The 27,434-nt window shown below is 53.8% G+C and overlaps 1 protein-coding gene and 1 pseudogene across 3 annotated transcripts; one reads left to right on the top strand and one right to left on the bottom strand.

The window, feature by feature from the left end:
- Positions 1 to 578: 578 nt before the first annotated feature.
- Positions 579 to 697, bottom strand: LOC118610126 (annotated as a pseudogene).
- Positions 698 to 4,150: 3,453 nt separating this feature from the next.
- MYH7B (myosin heavy chain 7B) lies at positions 4,151 to 27,393 on the top strand. 3 transcript variants are annotated; one of them, XM_036229491.1, is made up of 40 exons: positions 4,151 to 4,256; positions 5,510 to 5,616; positions 5,783 to 5,926; positions 6,336 to 6,492; positions 6,803 to 6,830; positions 7,875 to 7,971; positions 10,185 to 10,208; positions 10,368 to 10,460; positions 10,595 to 10,658; positions 11,689 to 11,787; positions 12,422 to 12,525; positions 12,681 to 12,819; positions 13,090 to 13,208; positions 13,301 to 13,450; positions 13,624 to 13,794; positions 14,962 to 15,141; positions 15,234 to 15,366; positions 15,454 to 15,530; positions 15,967 to 16,054; positions 16,257 to 16,374; positions 18,007 to 18,130; positions 18,225 to 18,361; positions 19,103 to 19,358; positions 20,333 to 20,575; positions 21,320 to 21,496; positions 21,603 to 21,748; positions 22,052 to 22,142; positions 22,220 to 22,609; positions 23,284 to 23,410; positions 23,498 to 23,616; positions 23,708 to 23,904; positions 24,052 to 24,401; positions 24,550 to 24,674; positions 24,791 to 24,906; positions 25,371 to 25,767; positions 25,842 to 25,967; positions 26,049 to 26,219; positions 26,309 to 26,413; positions 26,495 to 26,590; positions 27,070 to 27,393. In XM_036229491.1, exons 1-40 carry the CDS (start codon positions 4,166 to 4,168, stop codon positions 27,361 to 27,363), a joined length of 5,970 nt encoding a protein of 1,989 aa, XP_036085384.1. In that variant the 5' UTR covers positions 4,151 to 4,165; the 3' UTR covers positions 27,364 to 27,393. The 3 variants fall into 3 exon arrangements, with proteins under 3 accessions (XP_036085384.1, XP_015981875.2, XP_036085383.1); XM_016126389.2 differs by lacking the exons at positions 4,151 to 4,256; positions 5,510 to 5,616; positions 5,783 to 5,926; ... (1 more) ...; positions 6,803 to 6,830; positions 7,875 to 7,971 and having other exon boundaries at positions 8,802 to 10,208; positions 27,070 to 27,207; positions 27,293 to 27,387; XM_036229490.1 differs by lacking the exons at positions 4,151 to 4,256; positions 5,510 to 5,616; positions 5,783 to 5,926; ... (4 more) ...; positions 10,368 to 10,460; positions 10,595 to 10,658 and having other exon boundaries at positions 12,468 to 12,525.
- Positions 27,394 to 27,434: the final 41 nt, after the last annotated feature.

The raw sequence follows: 27,434 nt of genomic DNA, 5'->3' as shown, positions 1-27,434 counted from the left end.
GCCTTTGGTAGAGAGGAATTGGGGACATCTAGACCTTGGAATCCAAGACCGTGGTTCCAGTCCCCCTGCATCTTAAGATTTCCAGTCTCCATCTTTGGCCACGAGCCCTCTACCCTGGATCCTTTCCCTTCCATCCAGCTCTGTTCCTAGCTAAGCACAAGGTTCTCTATCTCTGCTGTGGGGGTGTAGGTAAGGATGGGGAGACAGTTTTGCAGTCTTCGAGGGCAATGATAGGCCTGTCCAGGGCCCCTGAGGCCCAGCCCTCCCTGACAACCCTTCCCAGCACTGTCAGTATCTTAAGTGTCTGGAAGAGTGTGGTTCTTTGAATGATTTCTGGAAAGAATCTTTCTAGCCCTGTAGGATGGACACACTATAGGTGACTCAGCTGTCCTTATGCTGGTCCTGACTGAAATTGCTTTCTCCTTTCCTGGTTTTCTTCTTTTCTTTTCTTTTCTTTTCTTTTCTTTTCTTTTCTTTTCTTTTCTTTTCTTTTCTTTTTAGGTGAGGCAACCTTTGGTTGACTTCACAGATTGCAGAGACTTTGTCAGCTTACGATTCCTTATTTTTTTATTTTTTTACGCCTACAGCACCTGGTCTTCCTAGGTGGTCTCCTGTCCAAGTACTAACCAGGCCCAACCCTGCTTAGCTTCTGAGATCAGACAGGATCGGGCTTGTTCAGGGTGGCATGGCTGTAGACACTCCTTTCCTGGTTTTCATATGCTGGGGTAGAGAACACATCCTGGGAGTAGAATCCTGGAGTCTGGCCTGGGCCTCCTTCTATCAGGGCCTCAGTGTCCTCAGCTAAGCTAAGGGTCTGAATGAGACAATTTCCCTTCCAGCCCTGATGCTCCTGATTCTGAATACCCTAGGAGTCTTAAAAAAAAAAAAAAAAAATTGAGGGAGAAATGTAAAAGGTACAGGAAAGTTCAAAGAATAATTAAACCATTGTACACATTTTATCGTATTTGTTTTGAGTCTTTTGTACCAGGATTCTCGTATTCAGGGTTCTAATGACCCAGATCCCAGCACGCTGGGATTCTAATGACCTGGGATTCCAACATCCAAGGATTCTAAACAGAGGTGCACATATGTGTTGGCTCTGTACTCATAATGTTGGGGAGAGAAGGCAGGAAGAAAGACTTTGGTCTCTCTACAGTGACTACTCAGTAGATAGGTTAATTGGGATGAGAGGGTGGTTATTAAGAATCAAAGTTTCCAGAGGTTCTAAAAATCTGGAATCCTTGAGTCCTAAAGTTGGAGCAGATCTCAGAAGTTACCCAGTCCAAAGCTTCAAGCCCTGTGCAACCTCTGCTTGACTTACCCTTGCTGTTAGCAGGCTCACTTTCTCCCAAGGCAGCCTCTTCCATTGCTGACTGGCTCCAAGTGTGTAAAAGACCTTTTATGTGTTATGTCCAAACTCTGCTTCCTTGTAACTGCCCTATTGGTCTGTTTTTGAGGCCACACAAATCACATAGACTCCTCTGCTTTAGGACAGCTCTTTAGGTATTTAAAGTCAGTGCCTTAAGTCCTTGAGATTGTAGCATTTGTTACATCTCTCAGGTGTATCTTAGACTTCCTTCCTCAATGCTTTGTCATGTTTTTTTGTGAGCTCATCTCAGCAGGAAGATGTGCCCTGAGTAGTGGAAGTGAACTTACAGGTTAGTTCCAAACCCATTTCTCTCGGTTGTTTTATGCACTGAGCACGTAATTCTAGAAATCAGACACATGTTATTTTTGGTTATTGGCCAGGCTTGTTAGAGGTCGTGATTCTCCAGGCTAATTCTATAGCTCAGGCCCTAGGCAAGAAGCCCTGCACCTTTGAACAGTAAGCAGAGTTTTCGCCACCCTTTGGGCTTTATAGTAAACTGTTCAAGCCTAACTCCTTAGCCTCTGCCCCCATAAGGAAATTAAAGCCCTATAATCTAAATGATCTAACAACTTTGGTTAATTCTCTTATTTAACAGATACTTATTGACTTTTTACCATGTGTAGGTACTCTGCAAGGTGCTAAGCATCTAGACCAAGCTCTTGCCCTTTAATGGGGGCGGGGGGGGGTAGTGGGGAGGTGGAACAGGCAAGAAACAACCTAAATGCTATAAAGAGAATTAAAACAGAATGATGTACTCACAAATATAATGCGGAGAGAAAAAAGAAAGGAATACGCAATGTAGGATTCCATTCATATAAATTTCAAAGGCTAATCTGTGACGATAGAGGTCAGGACAGTAGGTGAGGGAGCGGTGACCAAAGAGCGTGTGAGGGGGATGCTGGTAATTTCAGTTTCTTGAATGGGGTGTGTTTACTTTGTGAAAATCCATCAGACTGTATAAGAATATTCACTGCAGCTCTGATTGTAATGGCAGAAAGACCAGGAATAATCTAAATGTCTGTCCATAGGAGACCTGTTTCATTTCATCACATGGAAAAGTATCTGTTGGATAAATTCCTAAAAGGGGTTGGGCATTTGTAATTTTGATAGATATTGCCAAGTTTGGCCATGTATTTATAACAAAGTTTTCATGTAACATATGTAAAGTTCATACATCTTAAGAATACATCTCCATTAGTTTTACAGAATGCACACACCTGTGTAACCACCACTCAACTCAGAACATAGAGTGTTTCCTGCATTTCAGAGGCTTCTTGTGGCCCCTCCAGTTATTACCCTCCCTCAAAGGATCACTCTTCCATTTTTATTATCATATGTTAGTTTTGCTTGTTTTGAACTATATGTGGTTTAAAATTTAGCTTTGGAATTATTTATATGTATTTTATGGAATACAGGTACATCTCTGTATTTGGAACTGGTAGTCCATTGGTACAGAGAATTTCTCTGTGTGAGCTCAGCCTGACATCTGCCTGGAATCCTGGCTTTGGGCCTCTGTAATTCTACATGACCACTGTCTAAGGTTCCAGGATCCTTTGATTCTCTGACTCTAAAATTCTGTGACATCACCAGGACCTGAATGGGGTGATAGACAGGAAAGCCTGGAAGTGCGCTGATACATTCTGAAGCCCATATTGGGCAGACTGAGTGCCAGCACCCCCAACCGCTTTTGAAAGTGGGGTGTGGGAGGGGGCTAAAAGTGGGAAGTTGGCTTCCCGTGAATCTTAAATGTCAGAGTATGAAGGAGCTCCTAAATTTCCTTGATTTGCTACCTCTTCGGTCAAATCATTCCTTTATGCCTATGGTCCCAGGTCTGGTTTTCTTTACGTGTGACTCTGGAGCGATGGGGATAGAAGTAGGGGCAAAGAGACAGCATAAGGGTACTTGTGGAGGGATGTCTCATTCTCTCTGCTTCTCTTTTTCGATCTGGTCTCTGACACGACTTAATTTGGCCAGCGCTTTTATTTTTCTGGGCCCCGGTTTCCCTGGATGTATAAAGAGGGCTGGACTAAATAGTCCCAGAGGGCATTCTCTGGTTCCCCCTCTCTGAGTTTCCTTGCTTTCCATTCTAGGGTTGTGTCTTTTTCTGGGCGTATCATACTCCTTATGACTCAGTTTCTCTACCCAAGCTCCCCAGTCTTCCCAAATCTCTCACTGCTTTGTCCCTGCCCATGTCAGTCTCTGAATCCCAGCCTCTCTGTCTCAGTGGAGTGTCTCTCTCTTCAGCCTTTGTGCTCCCCTGACAATGGGAGGTAAAAATAGCCCAGGGGCTGTGCTGGTGGAGATAAAAGGGAATTTGCCTTTTGTGTCCTGTGGCCAGGCTGGGGGGGCTGTGACACGTGGAGATTGCTGACATAGCTCTCCTCCTCGCTGACCTTGACAGCGGCAATAAAAGGGGTAGCCCAGCTCCCAGCCCTCACCGTGGTGCTGAGGTGGGTGATCATGACTGGGGTTGGAGCAGAAGGGAGGGCAGGTGGGCTGGTGAGTGAGAATGCCTGTGGGTTGGTACGAGTTTCTCCATATCTGTGAGAGAGGATGCTCTGGTATTTTGAGAGTGTGTACGTGAGTGTTGGGGGCTCATCAGGCAGGCTGCGCTGGGGAGCTCCAAAAAGGATCACCTAGTATTGGGCCTTGTGAGTTGTTGGATCATGCCCCAGTTGGAGGCTCCTGGTCCCTCAATTCCTCCGTCATCGCCATCTTCCAGTGCCTGCTACCTTGGACTGCATCGAACATCCAAGATTTCTAGTCTCTCATTCTCCACCCCTCATTGCCACTACCATGATGGATGTGAGTGAACTCGGGGAGTCCGCCCGCTACCTCCGCCAGGGCTACCAGGAGATGATGAAGGTGCACACTGTCCCATGGGATGGTAAGTAAAGGCAGAGGGGACACAGCTACGGAGAAGCCTTTGTGGACTCAGACCAGGAGTGGGAGGTGTGGTACTGAGCTCAGGGCTGACGGAGCACACACTCTGGCCTGACAGTTTTAGCCCTGCATCTTTCTCTCAGAGTCTGGGGTTCTGAAGCTAAGTTGTGTGTACATCACTGTGTTTGTAAGCGAGCCTCAGTATGCTCCTCTGTGAAATGGGACAATATCACCTGCCCCTCCCCCTTCCTGTGGCTGCAGTCTGTGGCTAGAGCCTAAGGCCTCTGAGGTGAGAGAGATTGGTATGCATTCAGGCTGCCTCTGCATGTCCATAAAACCTGTGCTGGAGTTATTTTTAGTGTTTTCCATGGAGCCAAAGCCTCTGTTTATTAGGGACAGGAATAAAGACTACTATTTATGATCTGATTTGCTCATAGGACAATAATAACAATAGCCAATGTGTATCAAGTGTTTATTGTGTGCCAGGCCCAGAGCAGATGACCTTCCATGCATGATCTCAGCAACCTGGGGAGGTGGGGAGCAGGGCCAGGGCCAGCTTCATGGATGTGCCATTTCCGCAGTTTCAAAGGGCACTACCCTCAGAAGGGCCTCATGCGTGATTTTTAATAATTTTTTTAACAAGGGGGTCTGCAAGTTATATAGTTGGTCATGACTAAGGCACTTGGCTAGTAAGTGGCAGGACAGGGAACAGAACCCCGGGGTCTGTAGCCTGAGTCTGTGCCTTTAACCACAATGAAATATGGGTTCCCTAAAGCTCTGGGGCCAGCTGGCCGGGCACAAAGGCACGCAAGATGCAGGAGACCTGCACTTAAGTCTTTAGCAAAATGGGGGAGGTGGAATCCCCCTAAGAATTATGTGCCTGACATTGAGAGCTGTTTCATGTGGGGTTTCAGCAGATTCCCATAACATTTTGCCTTTGACAGAAGAGCCTCCGAGAGAATGAGAGATTTCCTGCAGGTCATAGGGCAAATATGGCTGAAGCAGGAAACTGAGCCCAAGTGTGTAATCCAGGGCGGTGAGAGACTGTTAGTCAGGGAACCCTCTGAGACCATGTCTAGGGACCCTCCCAGCTCTGGGTCTGGAAGGATCTTCTCGTGGTATTCCCGCGTCCTGACAAAGGGGCACCTGGAAGAGCACAGCTCTTGTGGACATGGCTTGGGGACCCCAGCTGGATCCCCAACCCCTGGATGTGCCTCAGCTGGTCTCAAAGCCCCAGTACTCTCTCCCCCAACCCAGGGAAGAAGCGGGTCTGGATACCTGATGAACAGGATGCCTACGTGGAGGCTGAGGTCAAGTCGGAGGCGACTGGGGGTAGAGTCAACGTGGAGACCAAAGACCAAAAGGTTTGGCTGCCCCTTTTCCTAGGGGTAGCGCCTTTGCCCCTCACCCCCGTGCATGTCTGTCAAGCGCGTTCTGTGTGAAAGGAGTTCTGGGAGCGTACGGGGGTGAGAGGCTGAGGTCAGTGGGTTCCTACCCACCTGCCACCCCACGATACGATCTCCCTGGCAGGTGCTGATGGTGCGTGAAGCCGAGCTGCAGCCCATGAATCCTCCCCGCTTTGACTTGCTGGAGGACATGGCCATGATGACGCACCTCAACGAGGCCTCAGTGCTGCACAACCTGCGCCAGCGTTATGCTCGCTGGATGATCTACGTGAGCCAGGAGTCCGGGAAGGGCCACGGGTGGGCGGTGTGCTTTGGACCGGGTCATAGCAAGCAGAGTCTGGTTTAGAGGAAGAGCCACGGGTGCTGTGGGGACCGAACCATGGGGGAGGGGGCAGGGCTGTGCGGTGAGGGGCGGGGCTAGAGGTGGGGCCCTGGGATCGTAGGGGCGGAGCTTCAGCAGTGGTGGGGTCGAGGCAAGAGGCTCTGTAATGGGTCTGAGGATATGGGGACATGAGCTATGAGCAGGAAGAAAGGCTGGGATGAGGCTAGGACAGCTACAGAGGATATGGCATGGCATGTTAAATGGCTCCTTGGGGAATATTACAAGGGTCACGGTTTTGTGAAGGCTGGAATGGAAACCTAGCCTCCAACAATCCTCTCCTACACTCTCTCCTCAGACTTACTCAGGCCTCTTCTGTGTCACCATCAACCCCTACAAATGGCTCCCGGTCTACACGCCCTCTGTGGTGGCTGCTTACAAGGGAAAGCGCCGCTCGGAGGCCCCACCCCATATATATTCGGTGGCAGATAACGCCTACAATGACATGCTGCGCAGTAAGGGCCGCCTGGACTTCTCTTCCTCTTCTTACCCACGACCCTTACCCCAGCTCTAGGGAAGCCTCTGTAAAGGACCCCTTCCCTCCGCTTGCATTGCCCTCCTTTAGAAGCTGCTAGACACTCTAGCATAGCCATTCGGTCTCCCCACGTGGGAGCTGGCCTGCAATCTGGAGGATCCCATCTGGTCCTTCCCATATCTGGCCCTTTGTGGTGAGAGTCTGCCCCAGTGCCATGATACTCAAGGTGTTCCACCTGCGGCTGGTCTCTCACCTTGACTAACTTCTCAATTTCCTTCTCTTTCCTCCAGACCGAGAAAACCAGTCCATGCTGATCACGTAAGTGTGAGGTTTTAGGGATGGGGTGGGAAATACCGGCCATCTGGCGGGAAGGGAGTGGAACTAAAATCATTTCCCAGGGTTGATTCTAAAATGCTTATGCCAGGACTTTTACCACCTGGAGCCATTGTCCCAGCTGAAGCTAAATTGGAGCATGTTCTCTGCCTCCATTCTGGGCAGGCATGTTAGGGATGATGGGCAGGGAAGGGATACCCAAGCATCAGAGTGATCACCAGTCCTGATATCCCTTCTCCCCAGGGCCTGGAATCTTCTCTCACCTTGATCTTTTGGGAGTTCTGACTGCCTCAAGGGGGAGGGGGGCAGATTTCTTTCCCTTTCCTTCTCCTTACCATATCTGTATCTCTGAATCTTATTTCTGATCCTTTGTTTGCCCCCATGGGAAAGTGGTAGAATTCTTACATGCCAAGTTCATGTCCAGCCAAGCTAATATGGACATTGCATATGTGTGTGTACGTACAGTTTGGTGATTACGAGCAAGGCCTTTGAAACTAGAAGGACCTGGGTTCAAGTTCTGTGTTCACTTCCTGCTGGTGGTGCCCTTGGGCCTCTGGGTCTCATCAGTAAAAGCAAAACAATCCCACCTAGCTACCATGCAGAGCTATAAGGAGTCAGCAAGTTGGCGTACATGCCTGGCACACAGCAAGGACAGTCATATAAATTCTCTGAGGCCCATTTCCCTACTCATAAAATGGGGATGATAATGGTGCCTGCATTACAGGATTTCTAAGACTTAAATGAGCCAATACAGGTAAAGCACTTGACCCTGCCCTTGGCACTAAGTTAGTGCTCATTAAACAGTGACATCATGTGTGTTCTCATCTCACAGAGATGGTCTGCACTGGCTTGCTTTGTAAATAACTCCAGCACCTTCGAGGGCTGATCTCTTCGAGAATGGGGGTTCGAGTTGGGAGCTGGCCCGGGAGAAGGCAGAGGGGCCCTGCTTGAGGGGGTGGGACATTGGGTGGGTGGGAGGAATTAGAGTGGCCATATGGGTATTTGTGACTCATATTTGTGTCGTCCAAGCGGAGAGTCGGGGGCCGGTAAGACGGTTAACACCAAGCGGGTCATTCAGTACTTTGCCATCGTCGCTGCCCTGGGAGACGGGCCAGGCAAGAAGGCCGTAAGACTCGCCTATTTGGGCGCTGCTCCCCACTGCTTCTCAGTTTTTCTTTTTTTTTCTTTCTCTTCCTCCTCCCACCTTTTTTTTTTTTTTTTTTTTAAGTCGATTCCCCAGAGCCTCTAGCCCTGCCTGAGCCTCCCACCCTAGTGGGGGACTCTGGCCTGAGCAAGGCTTGACCAGAGAGGCTGTGGCCACCTCTGCCACTCTGTGTGACCCAGTTCTGGGCCTGTCTCAATGTTCCACAGAGGGATGGGGCCACATTGCTATTCTTAAACTTTTAATATAATTTTCTGTCTCATTGTGACCTTCGTATTTTGAAAGAGTTTACCAAATAGGTCACTTTTACTAAGAAGTGTTTGTTTTCTTGGTTTTCATGCACTTACGATGGTTACCTGTTGTCAGTCAAACAAGCAGGAAGGCTTTCCTGGAGTTTTAGCCAGAGCAAAGGGCACCTGTCATTCCCAACAACAGCCAGATTAGGGGGCAGTTTTGCACCCTGTGACTTCTGTATTTTTGTTTTTTTTAATTTCTGAAACAATGGGGGACTGACCAGTGTTTTGTTTTATTTCTGTTTTTGATTCCAACATTTGTTCATAGCCTCTGGGCCAGTTTTCAGAGCTCTCCCTCTTCTCCATTCTACCCCAAACCGGGCTGTCTTTTCTTTCCAGAAGCCCAAGGCCTCCTCCTGCACATCCCCCACTCCTGATCCTGTTGAGCCTTGCTTTATTCTGGGGCATTTTTTTTTTCTTTTTTCCACTTTATTTTATTTTTATTTTTGCCTTTTCCTTTTTCCCCTTTAATTTTCTTGGTATTTGATTTTTATTTCAGTTTTGGTTTTTTGTTGTTGTGGTGGTTGTTTTTGTTGTTTTGTTTTGTTTTTGCTGTTGACATTTTGGTATTCATTCCTTTTTCCCCTTCCCGTCCTTTTTCCAAACCCCTAAAGTGTCTTTGAGGATGCTGCAGAAAGTTGGGACTTGGTCCAGTAACAGAACTGGAGGGTAGGGAGAGGCCAGAGTTGGCAGTACAGGGGCAGAGGAGCCCTGGGCAGAAAGGAGCCTGCACCATGTAGTCCGGGGGGTGAGTGTCAGGCAAGGGTGGTGGAGAAGAAGGCTGGCCCTCAGAAGCCATGGATGCTGGAACTTAAAGATTTTATCAACCCCCATCCCTTTCACCCCAAATTTGACTACACCTGCCAGAGGGAGCCATGTTCAGAAGCCCTGGCCATGAGTGTGTGTAGTGGAGCCTGGGGGAAGGAGGTTGCTGCCATTTCTCTCCTGCCTCCATCCCCCCAACAATATCTCTGGGGGGATTTTTAAGTCTTGGGCTCCCTGGAGGTGAGTGAATAACCAAAGTGCCCTGGTGGCATGGTACGCGTCACTCTAGTATCCATTGCTTTTTTCCCCTTTCTTTCCCAGTTGCTGGGATCCAAGGTAGGGAAGAGAAGGAAAGGAGAATGGAGGGAAGACAAAGATGAGACAAGGAGAGGAAGTGGGGCGAGGGGATCCTCTCAATTCAATGAGTCCCTCTAGGTGAGACATACAGGTGGCTTTGGGTGTCACGGGAAGCAGATGCCTGGGCTCAGTGCCTGTTCTGCCTCCCACTTACTGTGTGGCCTCGAGCAGATCGCTTCCCTGTTCTGAGTCTCATTTTTCTCATTTGCAAAATAGGGTGATGATATGCACCTGGAAGGGCCATTTTGAATAATAGTAGGTGTACAATTGTATGGTGAAGAGGCACCTAATCACAGTACAAAGAAGTACGGAGAAGGGCTGTGTCAGAGGGAGGTGCGGGTAGGAGTTTCAGGCAAAAGATCTCTTCCAGCCACAGAGCATCAGGGAAGCCTTCCTAGAGGAGGGGGCGTTTGAGCTGGGCTTTAAAGGGGAGTAGATTTTAGCTTCTAGGGCTAGAGGCCACTTCCCAGAGTGTGGGAACTATAGGGATGTGGAAGAGGCTAGGGACAGCGCTGGGGAGGTGAAGGTCTGTGAATAGGAGACCCCCAGACACAGCCCCCTGCCTCAGGACCCTGACTAGGGCAATGCTTGCTCCTACTTTCTAGCATTTCTCCTTGTAACAGTCCTGGGAGGGAGAGGCATGGGGTTTGGCGTGGGAGGCTATACACGTGGGCGACTAACACTCACTGTCCTGCTAACCGCTGCCACCCCTGGCCTGGTCAGACCTCACACCCTCTTACTTTGTCTTCCTTCTCCCCCCAGCAATTTCTGGCCACAAAGACTGGGGTAAGTATGGGGCCAGTATAAGTGGGGCGGACAATAATTGCGAGGTCCTAGGGACCTCCCCACTTCCCCTTCCCAACCAGAGGTTGTCCGGAATGGGCTGATACCCAGGACCGAGGCTGCTCTGGTGTCCCAGTCAGTGAGCACCTCTCATCCCTGCAGGGTACCCTTGAGGATCAAATCATTGAGGCTAACCCTGCCATGGAGGCTTTTGGCAATGCCAAGACCCTGCGGAATGACAACTCGTCCCGCTTTGTGAGTGGCCACAGTGGGAGAGGTGGGTGGCTGGAGCAGGACCAGCAGCAAGGAGACATGAGGTCAGGGGAGCCATCAGCAGATATGGAAGCTCCGCCTGGGCCCCCTGACTGAGGCTGCTCCTCTGCCCACAGGGCAAGTTTATCCGAATTCACTTTGGTCCTTCTGGGAAGCTGGCATCTTCGGATATTGACAGCTGTGAGTTCTGGGGGAGAGTGGGGGAGGGAGGGGATGGGGACAGAGGCCTAGGCCTGAGTCTTTCTGCTAGGGTCGAACATCTATCATCAAATCTTTCAGGCACCTACCTGTTCTAGGTACTTCTTTTCATCCCCTGGCCACTGCCCAGCTCAGGCCACCTCACCCCTCACCTGGAACATTCCACCAACCTCTGCATAGTGTTCCAGCTTTCATTCATCTCTTTGACCTTCCAGCCAGCGACTTTTCATGGATACTAGTTTGACTACGTGGTGTTCCTGGTTAGAAACTTTTTCTAGATCATATCATCTTAAGGTGGAGACCCAAATCTTTATTTGGCTCTCCAAGTTCTTCAAGATTGGGCCTTTACCCAACCCCTGTCTTTCCTCTGGCCCTAATAGGGCAGGCCGGTGCCCCTCCTGCCCCAGCCTCATCTCTACACGTCAAGTCCCATCCTTCCTGGAAGCCCCTCCTAACACCTCCCTGGGGTTGTTGCCCATCTTGCCTCACCCAGCGTGGCTGCACAGACACCAGGTGACCAGGACCATGCACAGAGGGCCCCCCACCCTGGTCACTCCCCACCTTGGGACGCATGACCAGGTCATGGTGGATAAGCTTGGGCATGCAGTGGCAAGGGCAGAGAATGTTGCAATTCATGTCCCGACCGACCACGTGCAGACACATAGAGGCCTCCACTCACACACACAAACACGCCAGCACTGCTCTGGAGGAATGGCGTGTGGTCATGGACGAAGGAATGAAAGCATAGATGAAAGAACAGGCAAATGAATATCCCCCACACATACCCGCATGTACACACTCAATTACAATGCACAAACGGATACACATTCTCACTCCGTGACGTGCACAAATGGAGAGACACCTTTGAGTACGTGCTGGCTTGTGTGCAGACAGTGCTGCTACACACACCTCTGCCTCTCCCTGACACCTCTGCCAGACCCCTCAGCCCTCTGGGGTGACCCGTTCTGGAGAGGTGCAGGGGATGGTAGATCAGTGCCTCCCTCTCTCCCAGATCTCCTGGAAAAGTCACGGGTGATCTTCCAGCTGCCTGGTGAGCGTGGCTACCACGTCTACTACCAGATCCTCTCAGGGAAGAAGCCAGAGCTGCAGGGTGAGGGCCAGGGATGGGTAGGGTGGGAGTCAGAGCTCACAGGGCTGGGCGCGAGTAGGCCTGCCTGGCCCCTTCCTGGCCCCCATCAGACCAGGATGTCTGTTCCCTCACTGTTCTGGGGTCTGTGACATCCCATTTTCCTCTGAGCCCCTTCTGTTTCTCCCCTCCTTTCCTGAGACTTCTGGTTACTGATGAGCCCTCTCCTCGTGTTAGAGATCAGACCCCTTGGCGCCGCTGCCCTTGCGAGGTTGTCCTTCCTGCTGTCCTGAGGCTAGAGAGGCCTCACTCAGCACCAAGGGAGGACTAAAGGTCCAGCTCCCCTTCCTTGAAAGCCCCTCGAGGGCAGAGTCTGGTCCTCACTGTGCCCCAGCACAGGGTCTGAGCCAGAGAGGTGGCCGTGAGCAGTGGTGGAGACATGAATGAGACCTAGGGAATGGGGCTCATTTCTCAGAGAACCATAAAGAAAGAGAAGCCACGGACATGGGTTTGGCTTGAGAAATAGGCTACAGCGAAGTCCTGGGGCCCTAGAGTCTCCCATGGGGCTGACTCCCAGAACCTACCAGGCCAGGATGGGGGTAGGAGGCCAGCTGGGTGAACACAGCCCGAACTGCCTTCTCCACCCCGTATTCCCCAGACATGCTGCTTCTGTCTATGAACCCCTATGACTACCACTTCTGCAGCCAGGGCGTCATCACCGTGGACAACATGGATGACGGGGAGGAGCTCATGGCCACTGACGTACGTCTGTGGTGGGAGCAGAGCGGGGCGTCTGCACTGTGGGCCACGTGAGGATGGGCGGAGATCGGGGCAGTTTCAATGCTCTTCGCTTGGCTGGACCCTGGGGGAGCCCAGACTTCTCCGGTGCCGACATCTCGGGCTGTCTCCTGCCGCAGCATGCCATGGACATCCTGGGCTTCAGCGTGGATGAGAAGTGTGCCTGCTATAAGATCGTGGGCGCCCTCCTGCACTTCGGCAACATGAAGTTCAAGCAGAAGCAGCGAGAGGAGCAGGCCGAGGCCGATGGCACCGAGAGTGAGGATTCCTGACCTTGATCCCAGCACCCTGTCTGTGGCCATTACCCTAACTCTTGTCAACAGTCTTTTACATCAGCCTTACTTGGCCCTTATTGTAATCTCTGACATCTTAACTCCAGACTATCGCTTTCTTGAGCTGTACTATTTGCTAGCCCTGAACTTGCCCCTTGCAACCTCTCTATCCTATCACCAGGCTAAGGCCAAATGAGACCCTAGGTGCTCAAATTCTTGGCTGCTTCCTCCTCATCTCACCCATGTGCTCTGCCAGGTGCTGACAAGGCTGCCTACTTGATGGGGGTCAATAGCGGGGACCTTCTCAAAGGCCTTCTGCACCCCCGAGTGCGTGTGGGTAATGAGTATGTGACCAAGAACCAGAGTGTGGAGCAGGTAAGCTGCTTGCAGGGCAGCGCCTACTTGGAGCCAGGCTGGGCAGGGTCCCCTCTTTGCCCGGTCTCAGCCCAGCCTTCCCAAACTTCCAGGTGGTGTTTGCCGTGGGGGCTCTGGCCAAGGCCACGTATGACCGGCTGTTTCGGTGGCTGGTATCTCGGATCAACCAGACGCTGGACACAAAGCTGCCCCGTCAGTTCTTCATCGGAGTCCTGGACATTGCTGGTTTTGAGATCTTTGAGGTGAGAGCTGGTCCACACGCCCAGGCTCTGTTCTCTCCAAGGTAGGGGACCATGGGTTGGTCGGGGTAGGAGCTCTGGGCTTCTGCCTGGGACATGGGTGAACTCGCACATCCCTGTTCCTCCCTGTCCCCATCCCCAAGGAGGCCTGCTGAGCCCCGCCCCTCCTTCTTTAGTTTAATAGCTTTGAACAGCTGTGTATCAACTTCACCAACGAGAAGCTGCAGCAGTTCTTCAACCAGCACATGTTCGTGCTGGAGCAGGAGGAGTATAAGCGGGAGGGCATTGACTGGGTCTTCATCGACTTCGGCCTGGACCTGCAGCCCTGCATTGACCTCATCGAGAAGGTGGGGCCCGGGGCAAGCTCACTGCAACGGGGAGAGTGGGTGGGTGCAGTGAGTGAGCAGGAATGAGTGTGTGCTTGCATGTGAGCAAGCATGTGCAGGTGTGTGATTGTGCATTGAAGTGAGCTTGTGCGTGTGCGTGTGGCTGTGACCATGTCTCTAGATGTGTCTGAATGGTAATGTGTGCATGTAATGGGTGTGTTGGAGAGTATGAAAGCATATCGATGAGCATGTGTGGGCAGTGTGCGTGTGAGTGTGTTTCCCAGCACATTGACAACAGCCCCTCATGGGTGGACATGATTTTGCAGTTCACAAGGCCCGGTTGCAGCCACAATTTCACTGGCCCCTCAGAACTACCCTGGGAGCAGGGCAGAGTAGGATATTGTGGCTTATTTATTTGATTGTGAGACATTGCATATATCTCTCCATTGTACAAAGAATGGAGGAAAGAAAAATCAAGGAAAATTTGAAAAATCAGAAGTAAAGGGGAAAAAAATGTTTCCTCAATTCTAATGCAACCAGAATCTTGACACTTTGCTTAGTTTCCTTCAAATCCTGTATCCTGTGCATCTATTTTCTCTTACAGACACAGACTCATTTCTCCTCTTTTTCTCTGAAAATGCATTTTGAACATTGAACATTGTTAAAGACGCAATAGTTCACACAGCAGATGATTTTCGGACAATGAGTTTCTGTAATCTCTTCCTGTTGCACATTTAGGTGGTTGACTGTTTGCTGTTAAAGCAGCAGAAAGTATTCATTTCCCCATTTTGCAGGTTAGGAAATTGAGGCGTAGAGAGGTCTAAGGACCCCACAGCTCGTAAGTGAGGATGCCAGAATTTGAACTCTGTTGCTTTTTTTTTGAATGTACCATGTGCAAGTGTGTATGAGATCATGGAGGTGGGGGATAAGCGGGTATAGAGATGTCAGTTTGAGTTCACTCACTTCTCATAAGAAAAGAACTCAGCTGCAAATTGTGCAGAAGTGGGGCTGGGACCAAGCCACAAACTTTTCTCTCTCTTAGAAGACAAGACTCCTGGGTGCGGGTCTGGTCTCTGTTCTTTCAAACAGGTGGCTAAGGTCCCAGCATCTGGGAATGCTCCCAGGAGGGGCTTTCTGGAGGATGGGCTGGCTTGTTGGAGGTGCTTCAACCTTGTTCCCTGTCCCCAGCCACTGGGCATCCTGTCCATCCTAGAGGAGGAGTGCATGTTCCCCAAGGCCTCAGATGCCAGCTTCCGGGCCAAGCTCTATGATAATCATGCAGGGAAGTCACCCAATTTTCAGCAGCCACGGCCTGACAAGAAGCGCAAATACCAGGCCCATTTTGAGGTGGTCCACTATGCGGGTGTGGTAGGTACCTATTGGAACCCCAGCTCTTTACATCTGTCCTCCCTCCTCTGGGTTCCTCTGCCTCGGCTCAGCACTTGTCTGATCTCTGCCAGGTGCCTTACAGCATCGTGGGCTGGCTGGAGAAAAACAAGGATCCCCTGAATGAGACAGTGGTCCCCATCTTCCAAAAGTCTCAGAACAAGCTCTTAGCTACCCTCTATGAGAACTACGCAGGCTCCTGCTCCAGTGAGTACTGAGAGACTAGATTGCCATTCCGTAGGGGACTCACAGAGTGATGTCCCCTGGGGTGACTGGTTCCCATGTCTCTTCTAGCTGAGCCCCCCAAGTCTGGGGTGAAAGAGAAGCGTAAAAAGGCAGCATCGTTCCAGACAGTTTCCCAGCTGCACAAGGTGAGGCCCAATCAGGGCCCCATGAAGGCCTCACCCTGTAGCCTGCAGCCAGTCCTCACTCCCCACTCTGTCCCCTGCACCCTGGGCGGGCGGCCGTTAAGACTTGCAGTGATGTTTAACTCCTCTCCACGTGAACATCACAGCAAGTCTGTGCTGCTTCCCGTCCCCACGCTGCCTGGGCAGGGTTTGGGGGTCGGGGGAGCCACAAGGGTCTGTGGGAGGGATGTGGGGGAATTGGGTGGGGGAGTGAAGACCTTGGTGATGGTGACAGGGATCCAGTCAAACAGAAAAGGACAGAGGGTCACAGGAACAGACTGAAAGGACACACGGAGGCACGCGGAGGTGCCTGGCTCCCAGTCCTTAACAGGCTGATCCACTGCGATCTCCAATTCTGCTTCTCTGTCCTGTGTGCTTTCTCCTCTCTCCCCATCCCCAGGAGAACCTCAACAAGCTGATGACTAACCTGCGGGCCACACAGCCCCACTTTGTCCGTTGCATTGTCCCAAACGAGAATAAGACCCCAGGTAGTCACCCTGGGGCTAGATTGGCAGGGTAGGGGGGATACTGAAGGGAGGGACCAGAGCGGGCTGGAAGCTGGGCCTTCCGCCTCCACAGAGCCTGCACAGGCTCCATGTGAGCCCAGTGTCTGGACAGTTAGTCTTTCTCTGGGGCATGAAGGTGTGTCCGTTTCCTTTAACTTTTTCCTTTAACCCCCACCACATCCAGGGGTCATGGATGCCTTCTTGGTGCTACACCAGCTGCGCTGCAATGGGGTTCTGGAGGGGATCCGGATTTGCCGCCAGGGCTTCCCCAACAGGCTGCTCTACGCTGACTTCCGGCAGCGGTGGGTGTCTTCCTGTTTAAGCCTACACAGCCACCTTCCTTCCCCTTTGTTCTCCACCTCTTCCAGGGGTGGGAAGAGCATACATTTTAGAGCCAAACAGACAGTTCCAATCACTGAGGAAGATGCAGGAGGCATGGGGAGGGGCTGGGCAGCCTTCCCAGTGGGAGATGGTGGTGGCCAAGACCTGGGGGTGGGCTGGGAGGAGACACAAACAAGCTTGGGGTACATACTAGGGGTGCAACCAACAGTCCTTGCTGATGAGTCAGATACAGAGTAAGAAAGAAAAAGGCAAGGTGACTCTCAGGTGTTTGGCCTAAGCAGCTGGGGAGTCATTGGTAGAATTGCTGAGATACCAAAACAGGATTTTTCGATGCAGTAGGGGTAGTGGGGATAGCTGGGGGGAGGACAGTAGATTGAGCTCTACTTTGAACATGTCAAATCTGAAATGTCTTCAGCAGATATCCTAGAAGAGAAGTTGAGGGGGAGACTAGATTTATTAAGCTGCAGCTCGGGGCAGGCAGAGCTGGAGGTAGATTTGGGAACTGAATGAGGGTTCGTGTGGATTTTATGTAACACCTGGCACCTACTGACCACTCAGTCAATACTCTCAGCTCCCTCCCCCTTCCCTTCCCTGGTTTGATTTTGACAGGCTACAAGCAGCGTAAGTTCCCACCCGTTTCAGAAGTGACCTGTGGTCATCCACGCTGACCGTTTTACATGTGTGTCCATGCAAATACTGTAGACATGGGTGTGTGCACGCACGCACAGTGTGTGGATTTGTTTTGTTCATGTAACCATATGTCTTGGAGGTTTTTCCTTATCAATACACGTAAGTCTGCCTCATCACTTTTTTTAAAAAAATTAAGACTTTATTTTTGTAGAGCAGTTTTAGGTTCACAGCAAAACCGAGGGGACGGTATGGAGATTTCCCATATACCCCTGTCCCTGCACATGCACAGCCTCCCCCATGAGCGGGACATTTATTTGTTGCCACCGATGGCCCTACACTGACACGTTATCACCCAAAGCCCACAGTTTGCCCTGGGGCTCTCTCTCGGTGTTATGTATTCTTCGGTTTTGAATGAACGTATAATGACGTGTAACATCAACCATTCTGTTATGGCCGTAAAGTATCCCATAGTAGTGAACCCTGCTTTCTCGGTCCCCTTGTGAAGGGCCTTTTGTGTTTATAGGGTTTGCCTTCACACTGTGGCACAGCCAACCTGATCTGTATGGCCCTGGACACATGTGCAAGCATGTCCACTTTAGAAGTAGATGTGCCAGCATTCTTGCTCTTGTTGGTTAGAATTCTCTCCCAAATGTTTGCGATATGCTGTACGGTATCACCTTCTTTATAATTTTTACCTTCTTTATAATTTTTACCTTCTTAAAAAAAATCATGTAAGTGCCACATGCCTTTTGTGAGAATCGCAGCCTCTACTAGATACATTTAAACACAATCCAAAGGTCTTCAGCAGAACCCGCCCAGCCCCGGTGTCGCAGTGCCTGCCCCTGCAGCCTCTGCTCCAGCCTCGGGGAGTCTCAGGAGTATCTCCCCCACCCCCACCAGCCATCCCAGTCCTTGGCTCCCTGCACAGCCCCCTCCTCACCAGCCCTTCCCTGCTCTCCCAGGTACCGCATCCTGAACCCCAGTGCCATCCCGGATGACACCTTCATGGACAGCAGGAAGGCCACAGAGAAGCTGCTGGGCTCGCTGGACATCGACCATACCCAGTACCAGTTTGGCCACACCAAGGTCAGGGCACAAAGGAGTTACTGCTGACCCCAGGTCATACTGGACGGGGGACAGGCTGGCAGTTGGAGGTTACACCTGCTCCTCCCTACCCCAGGTGTTCTTCAAGGCTGGGCTGTTAGGCATCCTGGAGGAGCTCCGTGACCAGCGTCTGGCTAAGGTGTTGACGCTGCTGCAGGCACGCAGCCGGGGCCGCCTCATGCGCCTTGAGTACCAGCGCCTGCTTGGAGGCAGGTGGGTGTGGCACAGGGCAGGAGACGGGTAGGGGTGTTCCCTGGCGCACAGAACCACCAGGCGCACAGAACCACCAGGCTCTCAGACCCCTGTCATACTTTCCTGTGGGTCAGATTACCCCTATGGCTGGTCGAGGGTGTCTCTGAAGGGGCAAAGTTCTGTTTCGTGCCCCTCAATCCCCAATTTCCATTTCCTCACCTCAAAAGTTGGTGTTGGAGCACCTGTCTCTCCACTCCGGGCCATCCCAGAGGGTGGCCCACAGTAGTAATAAGGATCTAGTGATTTCCAAGACTATTCTATGTGCCAGGCCCCAGGCAAAATACTTTGTTTGCTTTAACTAGGTTAAAGTTGGGACAGACCTAAGAGGTAGGTGCTGTTACCTCCGTTCAGCAGAGTGGGTGCTGAGTCAAAGCGATCCTGTCACAGCTGGCAGGCTGACAGTGCGGGAGCAAGGAGGCTTTCCCACTCCTCCTGTCTTTAGGACACTTGCAGGAGCTGCCAGGATATTCAAGGCTTGTGAGCCCTTGCCCTGGCAGCAGACCTGTGTGACCTTGGGCTTCTCCCTCAACCTCACCTGAGAAATAGAAGCATTAGGACCTACTCAAAAGGGCTGTTGGGGAGATTCAGTGGGATCACAAACTAAAGAACTTGGTGCAATGCCTGACCCCAGGGCAGACCTGTTACCACGAAGGGGATAGACAATACTGAGCCTGTCGGCCACCTCTTGCTGCCCCTCCCCAGGGATGCCCTGTTCACCATCCAGTGGAACATCCGAGCCTTCAATGCTGTCAAGAACTGGTCATGGATGAAGCTCTTTTTTAAGATGAAGCCACTGCTGCGCTCGGCACAGGCTGAGGAGGAGCTGGCGGCCCTGCGGGCTGAGCTGCGGGGGCTGCGAGGGGCATTGGCCGCTGCGGAGGCCAAGCGCCAGGAGCTGGAGGAGACACACGTCAGCGTCACCCAGGAGAAGAATGACCTGGCTCTGCAGTTGCAGGCAGTGAGTGGGGGAAGGGGTAGGCCTTCCCTAAGTGACCTGGTGCCGGGCACCCCCAGTGGACCCCAGGTTACTCTAAAGAAATACTACCAGACTCCCAGCCAGGGCAAACCAGGTGTGCTCTGGGCACCCAGGCCTTACCTGGATCTTTCTTCTTACTACGGAGGTGCCAGATGGGGCTGTGGGTTCCTGTCCATGCTCAGCCTCCTACCTCCCCAGCCATGGGCTCAGTCTGTTGACGCATCCTAATGCTCCACCCTCCATGCCACTTTGGCTTCTCACTAAAGCTGCAATGGGGTCGCAGCTCTCCCCTTTATGCTGTCCCTGAAATAGATCTGTGCTCCCTTCTCTGGTTAAGGGCCATGGGAATCCATGGCAGGTAACAGTAATAACCAGAGGTCAGGGGTCAAGGGTCAAGGGTCCGGAATCTCTCCAAACTCACAGAGCTATTCTTTCATTCGGCAAATACGCTGAGTGTCACCTGTGTGCCAGGCTGGCTCTGGAGATATATACTGGTGGGAAGACAGAGATGGGCCTGTGGTCACAAAACTCCCGGATAGTGCAAGAGACCGTTCGGCAGCCAGGCAGTGGAGGAGCTGGCAGCCCTGAGGGCTGAGCTGCTGGAACGTGCAGGGCTTGGCATACCCACCGCTCCCCACCCCACCCCTCCGAAGGCTTCAGCCCAGCGCTTCTTCCCTAGAGCCCTTGTTTGGGCCTCACTCTCGGTGGCCCCCAGCCTGTCTAACGTTCCCCTCTTGATGGTGCCACCTCTACCCCTGGCTGTCCATTCCTCCACCTGAGGCTCTTCAGGGCCAAGAGCAGGTCATAGTCATTCCTTGGTCCTGAGTCCAGCTGAGCATGGGTGTCAAACCTCTGCATGGAGAAATGAACTTTCTTTTCCAGGGCCTGGCCTGGTGTCCCTCAGCTGGTTTACCTGGCCCTGCCTCAACTCTGCCCCATTCCTGTATCCCCTGCAGGAGCAGGACAACTTGGCTGATGCTGAGGAGCGCTGCCACTTGCTAATCAAGTCCAAGGTGCAGCTTGAGGCCAAGGTGAAGGAGATGAGCGAGCGGCTAGAAGACGAGGAGGAAGTGAATGCTGACCTGGCCGCCCGCCGGCGCAAGCTGGAAGATGAGTGCACGGAGCTCAAGAAGGACATTGATGACCTGGAGCTGACGCTGGCCAAGGCCGAGAAGGAGAAGCAAGCCACTGAGAACAAGGTGGGGCTGGGTGGGCTGTGGGGAAAGGCCCAGAGTCAGTGGACTGGCTTTGGGGCCAGGCAGCCGCAGATCCCACTCCTGGCTCTGCCAGGCCCATTATGTAACCCTTGGAAAGGTCACTTCCTCTCTGTGGGCCTGAATTTCCTCAACTGCCAAATGGGGTTAATAGCAGCACTTACCTCATTAGGGTGGGTAAGGATTCAGTGTGTAACTAGCCATTGCTAATACTCATCACAGGGCCTAACATGCAGTAGGTGCTCAGCAAATCGTGGATTGCAAGCCCCTGGAAGGCAGGAATCCCAGGCGCCTTCACATGCCTTCTACCACTGAACCCTTTCGACAGCCCCATGTGGTTCACAGGACTTGGAGTACTGACTCCAGGAGGGAAAGTGAGGCCCAGGGGTGAAAGCTGCTATTCAGGTTCTTCCGGGTGCTCACTGAGGAAGCAAGGACTAGGAAACAGCCATTGTGAACACCTGTGGAAACCACAAATAGCTGGCACTTAGCATTCTGTCCCTCTGGGCTGGGCACTGTGCGAAGGGCTTGGTGAGCACTTGCTCATTAATCCCTTGTACAACTTGAGGAGGATGGTACTGTCAGCCTTTAAAGACGAAGAAAAGAGAGAGTAAAGTGACTTGCCCAAGGTCCCCTTGCTGGAAGGGGTGGTTGCTGTGACCTGGCATGGTGGCTGCTCAAACCAGAGTATGGAGGGACATTCCGATGGTGACCCTGGCCTTGGCATAGGTGAAGAATCTGACGGAGGAGATGGCGGCACTGGATGAGTCAGTGGCTCGGCTGACCAAGGAAAAGAAGGCATTGCAGGAGGCCCACCAGCAGGCCCTGGGTGACCTGCAGGCCGAGGAGGACCGTGTGAGCGCCCTGGCCAAGGCCAAGCTCCGGCTGGAGCAGCAGGTGGAAGACGTGAGTCAGGGCCACAGCACAGGGCTGTGTGGTGGCACCAGAAAAGCTGGGACGGTGACTGGCTGGGCCGAGTGGCTGAGCATGTCTGCCGCACTCTGCTCCACAGCTGGAGTGCTCCCTGGAGCAGGAGAAGAAGCTGCGCATGGACACAGAGAGGGCCAAGCGCAAGCTGGAGGGCGACCTGAAGCTCACACAGGAGTCGGTGACAGATGCTGCCCAAGACAAGCAGCAGCTGGAGGAGCAGCTCAAGAAGTAGGCATGGGGTGGACAGCAGACCCGACCCCCAGGGGCCTCCTGAGCCTGCACCCACTTCTCAGTTTCACTCCCACATAACGTGGAGGGTTGAGAGATGGGGATCACTAGGGTGCCAGGGGTAGTGTCCTGCCCTCCCTGGATCTAGGGCCCCAGCCAGGCTCAGGGAACACAGGAACAAGGTCACATAGGGCTGCTCTGGGTACAGACTGCCTCAGTGTGTGCTGGGGGGTCCCAGGGGACCCTAGGCGGGTTGATGGAAGTTGGGACTAGGGCAGGCTCATGCCCCTCTCTAACCTCCAGGAAGGACTCCGAGTTGAGCCAGTTGAACCTGCGAGTGGAGGATGAGCAGCTCCTCGGGGCCCAGCTGCAGAAGAAGATCAAGGAGCTGCAGGTGTGTGGGGGACTGGGGTGGGAAGGGACTGCGGTGAGAGGCCCACAGAGGTGACAGCTGCTGCTGGCTGGCCCCAGGCTCGGGCGGAGGAGCTGGAAGAGGAGCTGGAGGCAGAGCGGGCTGCCCGAGCCCGCGTGGAGAAGCAGCGGGCGGAGGCAGCCCGGGAGCTGGAGGAGCTGAGCGAGCGGCTGGAGGAGGCGGGCGGCACGTCCGCAGGGCAGCGCGAGGGCTGCCGCAAGCGCGAGGCCGAGCTGGGGCGGCTGCGGCGGGAGCTGGAGGAGGCAGCACTGCGGCATGAGGCCACCGTGGCTGCCCTGCGGCGCAAGCAGGCAGAGAGTGCAGCTGAGCTGGGAGAGCAGGTGGACAGCCTGCAGCGGGTGCGGCAGAAGCTGGAAAAAGAAAAGAGCGAGCTCCGCATGGAGGTGGATGACCTGGGCACCAGCGTCGAGACTCTGGCCCGTGGCAAGGTGTCTGCCTCCTTTCAGACCCTAACCTCTGACCTGCCTTCAGCATCCTCTCCTGACCCCTAGCTCTGTTCCCATTGCCATCTTGACTCTAATTCTGCCTCCAAAGGCAGACTCCAGCCTCTAACACTTGACCCCCGTCAGGCCAATACTGACCCCACGGTAGTCCTGATCATTACTGGACCCTGACCCCTGACCCATCCACCTGGCATCCAACCCCAAACTCACAGCAGTCCTGACCTCAAAACCTGACTGAAACTCTGTACCCTGACTACAGGTCATTTTTGATCCAGCATCCAATTCCAGCCTCTCATTCCTTGACTTGTGAGTTCTGACCTAATAGCTGTCCTATATCCCTACACCCAGTGTTGACCCCTGACTTTTGTGACAGCTGGCCTCTGACCACTGTCCCTAGCTAACTTTGGACTTTAGTATCCTAACCTCACTCTGACCCACCAGCCTCAGGACTAGTCCAGACCTCTCATTTCTGATGCTCATCTTTTAAGCCATAGTCCAGCACTGGAATCTAACCTTGAACTTGTGGTTCCAGGCTCCCTTTGATTTCTGGGCCCATGTTTAGTCTTCTAGTTTGCTATTCCAAGTCCAAGTCTAATAAGCAGCTATAGATCTGCCCTCTGATTCACAAACTTGTCCTGATTCCTGACCCTGGATCCCAGGCCAGTGCAGAGAAGCTGTGCCGGGCCTACGAGGATCAGCTGAGTGAGGCCAAGATCAAGGTGGAGGAGCTGCAGCGTCAGCTGGCGGACGCAAGCACCCAGCGTGGGCGGCTTCAAACCGAGAGCGGTGAGGCCTGGGGCTCAGCTGGGCCCCGTGGGGTCTCGTTGCTGCCCCTCACCTGCCTGACCTGCCACCTCACCCCTTGGCCTGCAGGGGAGCTGAGCCGCCTGCTTGAGGAGAAGGAGTCTTTGATTAGCCAGCTGAGCCGTGGGAAGGCCTCGGCCACCCAGAGCCTGGAGGAACTGCGGAGGCAGCTGGAGGAGGAGAGCAAGGTTGGCTGGCCATTGGCTGCCACACAGCAGGCAAGGTGGGCACCAGGGCCACTGGCCCGGCCTGATGCTGAGGTCACTGGGGTCCCTGCAGGCCAAGAGTGCGCTGGCCCACGCTGTGCAGGCCTTGCGGCATGACTGCGACCTCCTGCGGGAGCAGCATGAAGAAGAGGCCGAGGCCCAGGCTGAGTTGCAGCGGCTGCTGTCCAAGGCCAATGCTGAAGTGGCCCAGTGGAGGAGCAAGTATGAGGCAGACGCCATCCAGAGGACTGAGGAGCTGGAGGAGGCCAAGTGAGTGTCTTACCAGCCAGGCCATCACTACACTGGAGTGACGCCTGTGCCTGAGCCTGTTGGGGTGAGGGAGAAGATGCAGGGGCCATTATTTTGCCAGCCTCCCTCTGCTACACAGTCCATACTCTGTCTGATCCTGTGGCCTAGAAAGAAGCTGGCACTTCGGCTTCAGGAGGCAGAAGAGGGAGTGGAAGCTGCACATGCCAAGTGCTCATCGCTGGAGAAGGCCAAGCTGCGACTGCAGACAGAGTCGGAGGACGTGACCCTGGAGCTGGAGCGGGCGACCTCCGCAGCTGCTGCACTGGACAAGAAGCAGCGGCACTTGGAGCGGGCACTGGAGGAGCGACGGCGGCAGGAGGAGGAGACACAGCGGGAGCTGGAGGCAGCCCAGAGGGAGGCCCGCAGCCTTGGCACTGAGCTCTTCCGGCTGCGGCATAGCCACGAGGAGGCTCTTGAGGCCCTGGAGACACTCAAGCGGGAGAACAAGAACCTACAGGGTATGACACACCCCAGGGTTAGAGAACTGCTCCGGGAGCATCGGGAGTACCTTGGAGCCACACAGGGTGCCCTGGTGAGGTCACCCTGGGATTAGCGTTGGAGGATGAGCCATGGGGGTGGCTCCTCAGTGCCATGTCCACTTTGTAGAGGAGATCAGTGACCTCACGGATCACGTCAGCATCAGTGGGAAGAGCATCCAGGAGCTGGAGAAAGCCAAGAAGGCGCTAGAAGGGGAGAAGAGTGAACTCCAGGCCGCACTGGAGGAAGCTGAGGTCGGAGGCCAGCTACAGGGGTGGGGTGGACACTGACCTGCTGCTTCCCCAGCCTCCCTCCTCCCTTAAGACATGCTCAGGGCCCCCAGTCCCACAATGCCTACTCTGCACCCCAGGGGGCGTTGGAGCTGGAAGAAACCAAGACTCTGCGGATCCACCTGGAGCTATCCCAAGTCAAGGCTGAGGTGGACCGGAAACTGGCAGAGAAAGACGAGGAGTGCGCTAACCTGAGGTATGGGACAGGGGCCATTCCTCCCCTGCCACACAAGGGTTCGTCCGCCCAGGGCTAACGGCCTCTCCCATCCCAGCCACCTGAGGAGAAAAGAAGGAAAGCGTGTGCCGAGCCTCCATTGTGTGCACAGACTGGCACCGACACTGCTTTGCCCCTCCCACTCGACTTTCTCAGGTCCAGATCACTGGATCATTGTCTGGAGGTGAACCTCGGAGAGGCTACAGGACTTGCCAACAAGGGGACTTAGTGGGGGTAGGGTCAGAGTTCAGCCCGTGTCTGTGTGCTCTAGAGCCTCACTCGTCTGTGAACTTGCTCCGATGGGCAATAGGCAGTCACAAGCGGCTTAGAACCAGGGGATGTGTTCCCGTTTCCAGCATTCCTTGGGTGTTTGTAAGAACAGTGTGGTACCTGCGCCCACCTGCTTTTACAAGGCCAAAACCCCACCCCCTTCAATTTCCTCATAGGCGCAACCACCAGCGGGCAGTCGAGTCCCTGCAGGCCTCCCTGGATGCAGAGACACGGGCCCGCAATGAGGCACTGCGGCTCAAGAAGAAAATGGAGGGTGACCTCAATGACCTGGAGCTGCAGATGGGCCATGCCACCCGCCAGGCCATGGAGGCACAGGCAGCCACACGGCTCTTACAGGCCCAACTTAAAGAGGAGCAGGCGGGCCGGGATGAGGAGCAGCGGCTGGCAGCTGAGCTCCGAGAGCAGGCACAGGCCCTGGAGCGGCGGGCCGCACTGCTGGCTGGGGAGCTGGAAGAGCTTCGGGCTGCCCTGGAGCAGGGCGAGCGCAGCCGCAGGCTGGCAGAACAAGAACTGCTGGAGGCCACGGAGCGTCTCAACCTGCTGCATTCACAGGTGGGGACAGGGATTCACAGGGATGCGTGGAGTAGCCACCTGCTGGCTGGCTCTGAGGCTCTGCTTCCCCCCAGAACACAGGCCTCCTGAACCAGAAAAAGAAGCTAGAAGTAGATCTGGCCCAGCTGAGCGGAGAGGTGGAGGAAGCTGCTCAGGAGAGGCGAGAAGCTGAGGAGAAGGCCAAAAAGGCCATTACCGACGTGAGGCTGGGCTGGGAAAAGAGCCCAAAGGAATGTCCAGAGACTGGCCACCTCCTGACCTTGCCACATTCTCCCCCATAGGCAGCCATGATGGCCGAGGAGCTGAAGAAGGAGCAAGACACCAGTGCACACCTGGAGCGGATGAAGAAGACACTGGAGCAGACGGTGCGGGAGCTACAGGCACGGCTTGAGGAGGCTGAACAAGCTGCCCTCCGTGGTGGGAAGAAACAGGTGCAGAAGCTGGAGGCCAAGGTGCGTATAGCTCCCTGTCCCTCCCCCTGCACGGTGACCAGCCCAAGGGCAGGCTTAGAGCATCAGGCCCATTCCCTGGCTGCTCACAGGTCCGGGAGCTGGAAGCCGAGCTCGATGCTGAGCAAAAGAAGCATGCGGAGGCCCTCAAGGGGGTGCGGAAACACGAGCGCCGGGTCAAGGAACTTGCATACCAGGTGGGTGACAAGGTCCACCTCAAGGGGTGGCCTGAGAGCTGGTCCCTTCTGGGCAAGACCTGAGTCCCTCTGCCTGTGCAGGCTGAGGAGGACAGGAAGAACCTGGCTCGCATGCAGGACCTGGTGGACAAGCTGCAGAGCAAGGTCAAGAGCTACAAACGGCAGTTTGAGGAGGCGGTGAGTACACCAGGTCTAGGGCCTGGTACTGGTCAGGACACCTGTGGTAACCCAACTGCAGTGCTGGCCCCAGGTTCTGCAGCCGGGTGAGATGCCAGCAATAGTCAGCCCTGCTCCATGAGTCATGGCTTCCCCAGTGTTAGTTTTGTGCGTAGGCAGGCTGCCCGAAAGGGCAGTAACCCTGATGTCCCAGTAGGAAGTTTCTAACAACAAAAGATGAGACCCAGCTCTGTCTCTGAAGGGACCCCATGTGCTTTCCCCTTCCAGGCCAAGTCTGGCACATGGGCACTACTGGAAGGAATGTTTCAACCCCCTCCTTCCTGCTTTGGGTACTAGTGAGCAGGGAGAAGGGCCACGGGTAGTGGTGGTGGAAGCAGAGTTGAGGACCAGGAAAAGCCAGCCCCCTTCTGGGGATGGGGTGGGGACCAGACTGACCATCTCAGTTACCAAAGGGTGACCCCGCCTGCCTCCGCCTCCAGGAGCAGCAGGCCAACACCAACCTGGCCAAGTACCGCAAGGCCCAGCATGAGTTGGATGATGCGGAGGAACGGGCAGATATGGCAGAAACCCAGGCCAACAAGCTGCGGGCGCGGACCCGGGATGCCCTAGGACCCAAGGTAAGGGGCAGCCTGGGGTGCCACCCTGCCCCCTGCATGGCAGTGCAGGTGTTACAGCTCATTCAGCCACCCTTCTTCCTCTCAGCACAAGGAGTGATGCCTGCCATCTGCCCCTCACCTGCCATCCCATCTTCATCTTCATCTGCTGAGCCCTGAATAAACACCATGTCTGCAGCTCCAGCTGGCTTCTTTCTCATTCTTTGGGGCTCAGGTGGGAGGGGAGCACA

Source organism: Rousettus aegyptiacus, unplaced genomic scaffold (genome assembly GCF_014176215.1).
Source record: "Rousettus aegyptiacus isolate mRouAeg1 unplaced genomic scaffold, mRouAeg1.p scaffold_m13_p_12, whole genome shotgun sequence".
Taxonomy (NCBI): domain Eukaryota; kingdom Metazoa; phylum Chordata; class Mammalia; order Chiroptera; family Pteropodidae; genus Rousettus; species Rousettus aegyptiacus.
Note: the sequence above shows the minus strand (reverse complement) of the source record. Positions and strands in the feature narration are given on the sequence as shown.

Excerpts from the sequence above, each read along its gene's own strand:
- MYH7B (XM_036229491.1), top strand. The coding sequence starts at position 4,166 with ATGATGGATGTGAGTGAACTCGGGGAGTCCGCCCGCTACCTCCGCCAG. Across the intron at positions 15,142-15,233 it reads TGGTCCACTATGCGGGTGTG|GTGCCTTACAGCATCGTGGG; the intron begins GTAGGTACCTAT and ends GATCTCTGCCAG. Across the intron at positions 21,497-21,602 it reads TGGAGCAGCAGGTGGAAGAC|CTGGAGTGCTCCCTGGAGCA; the intron begins GTGAGTCAGGGC and ends TCTGCTCCACAG.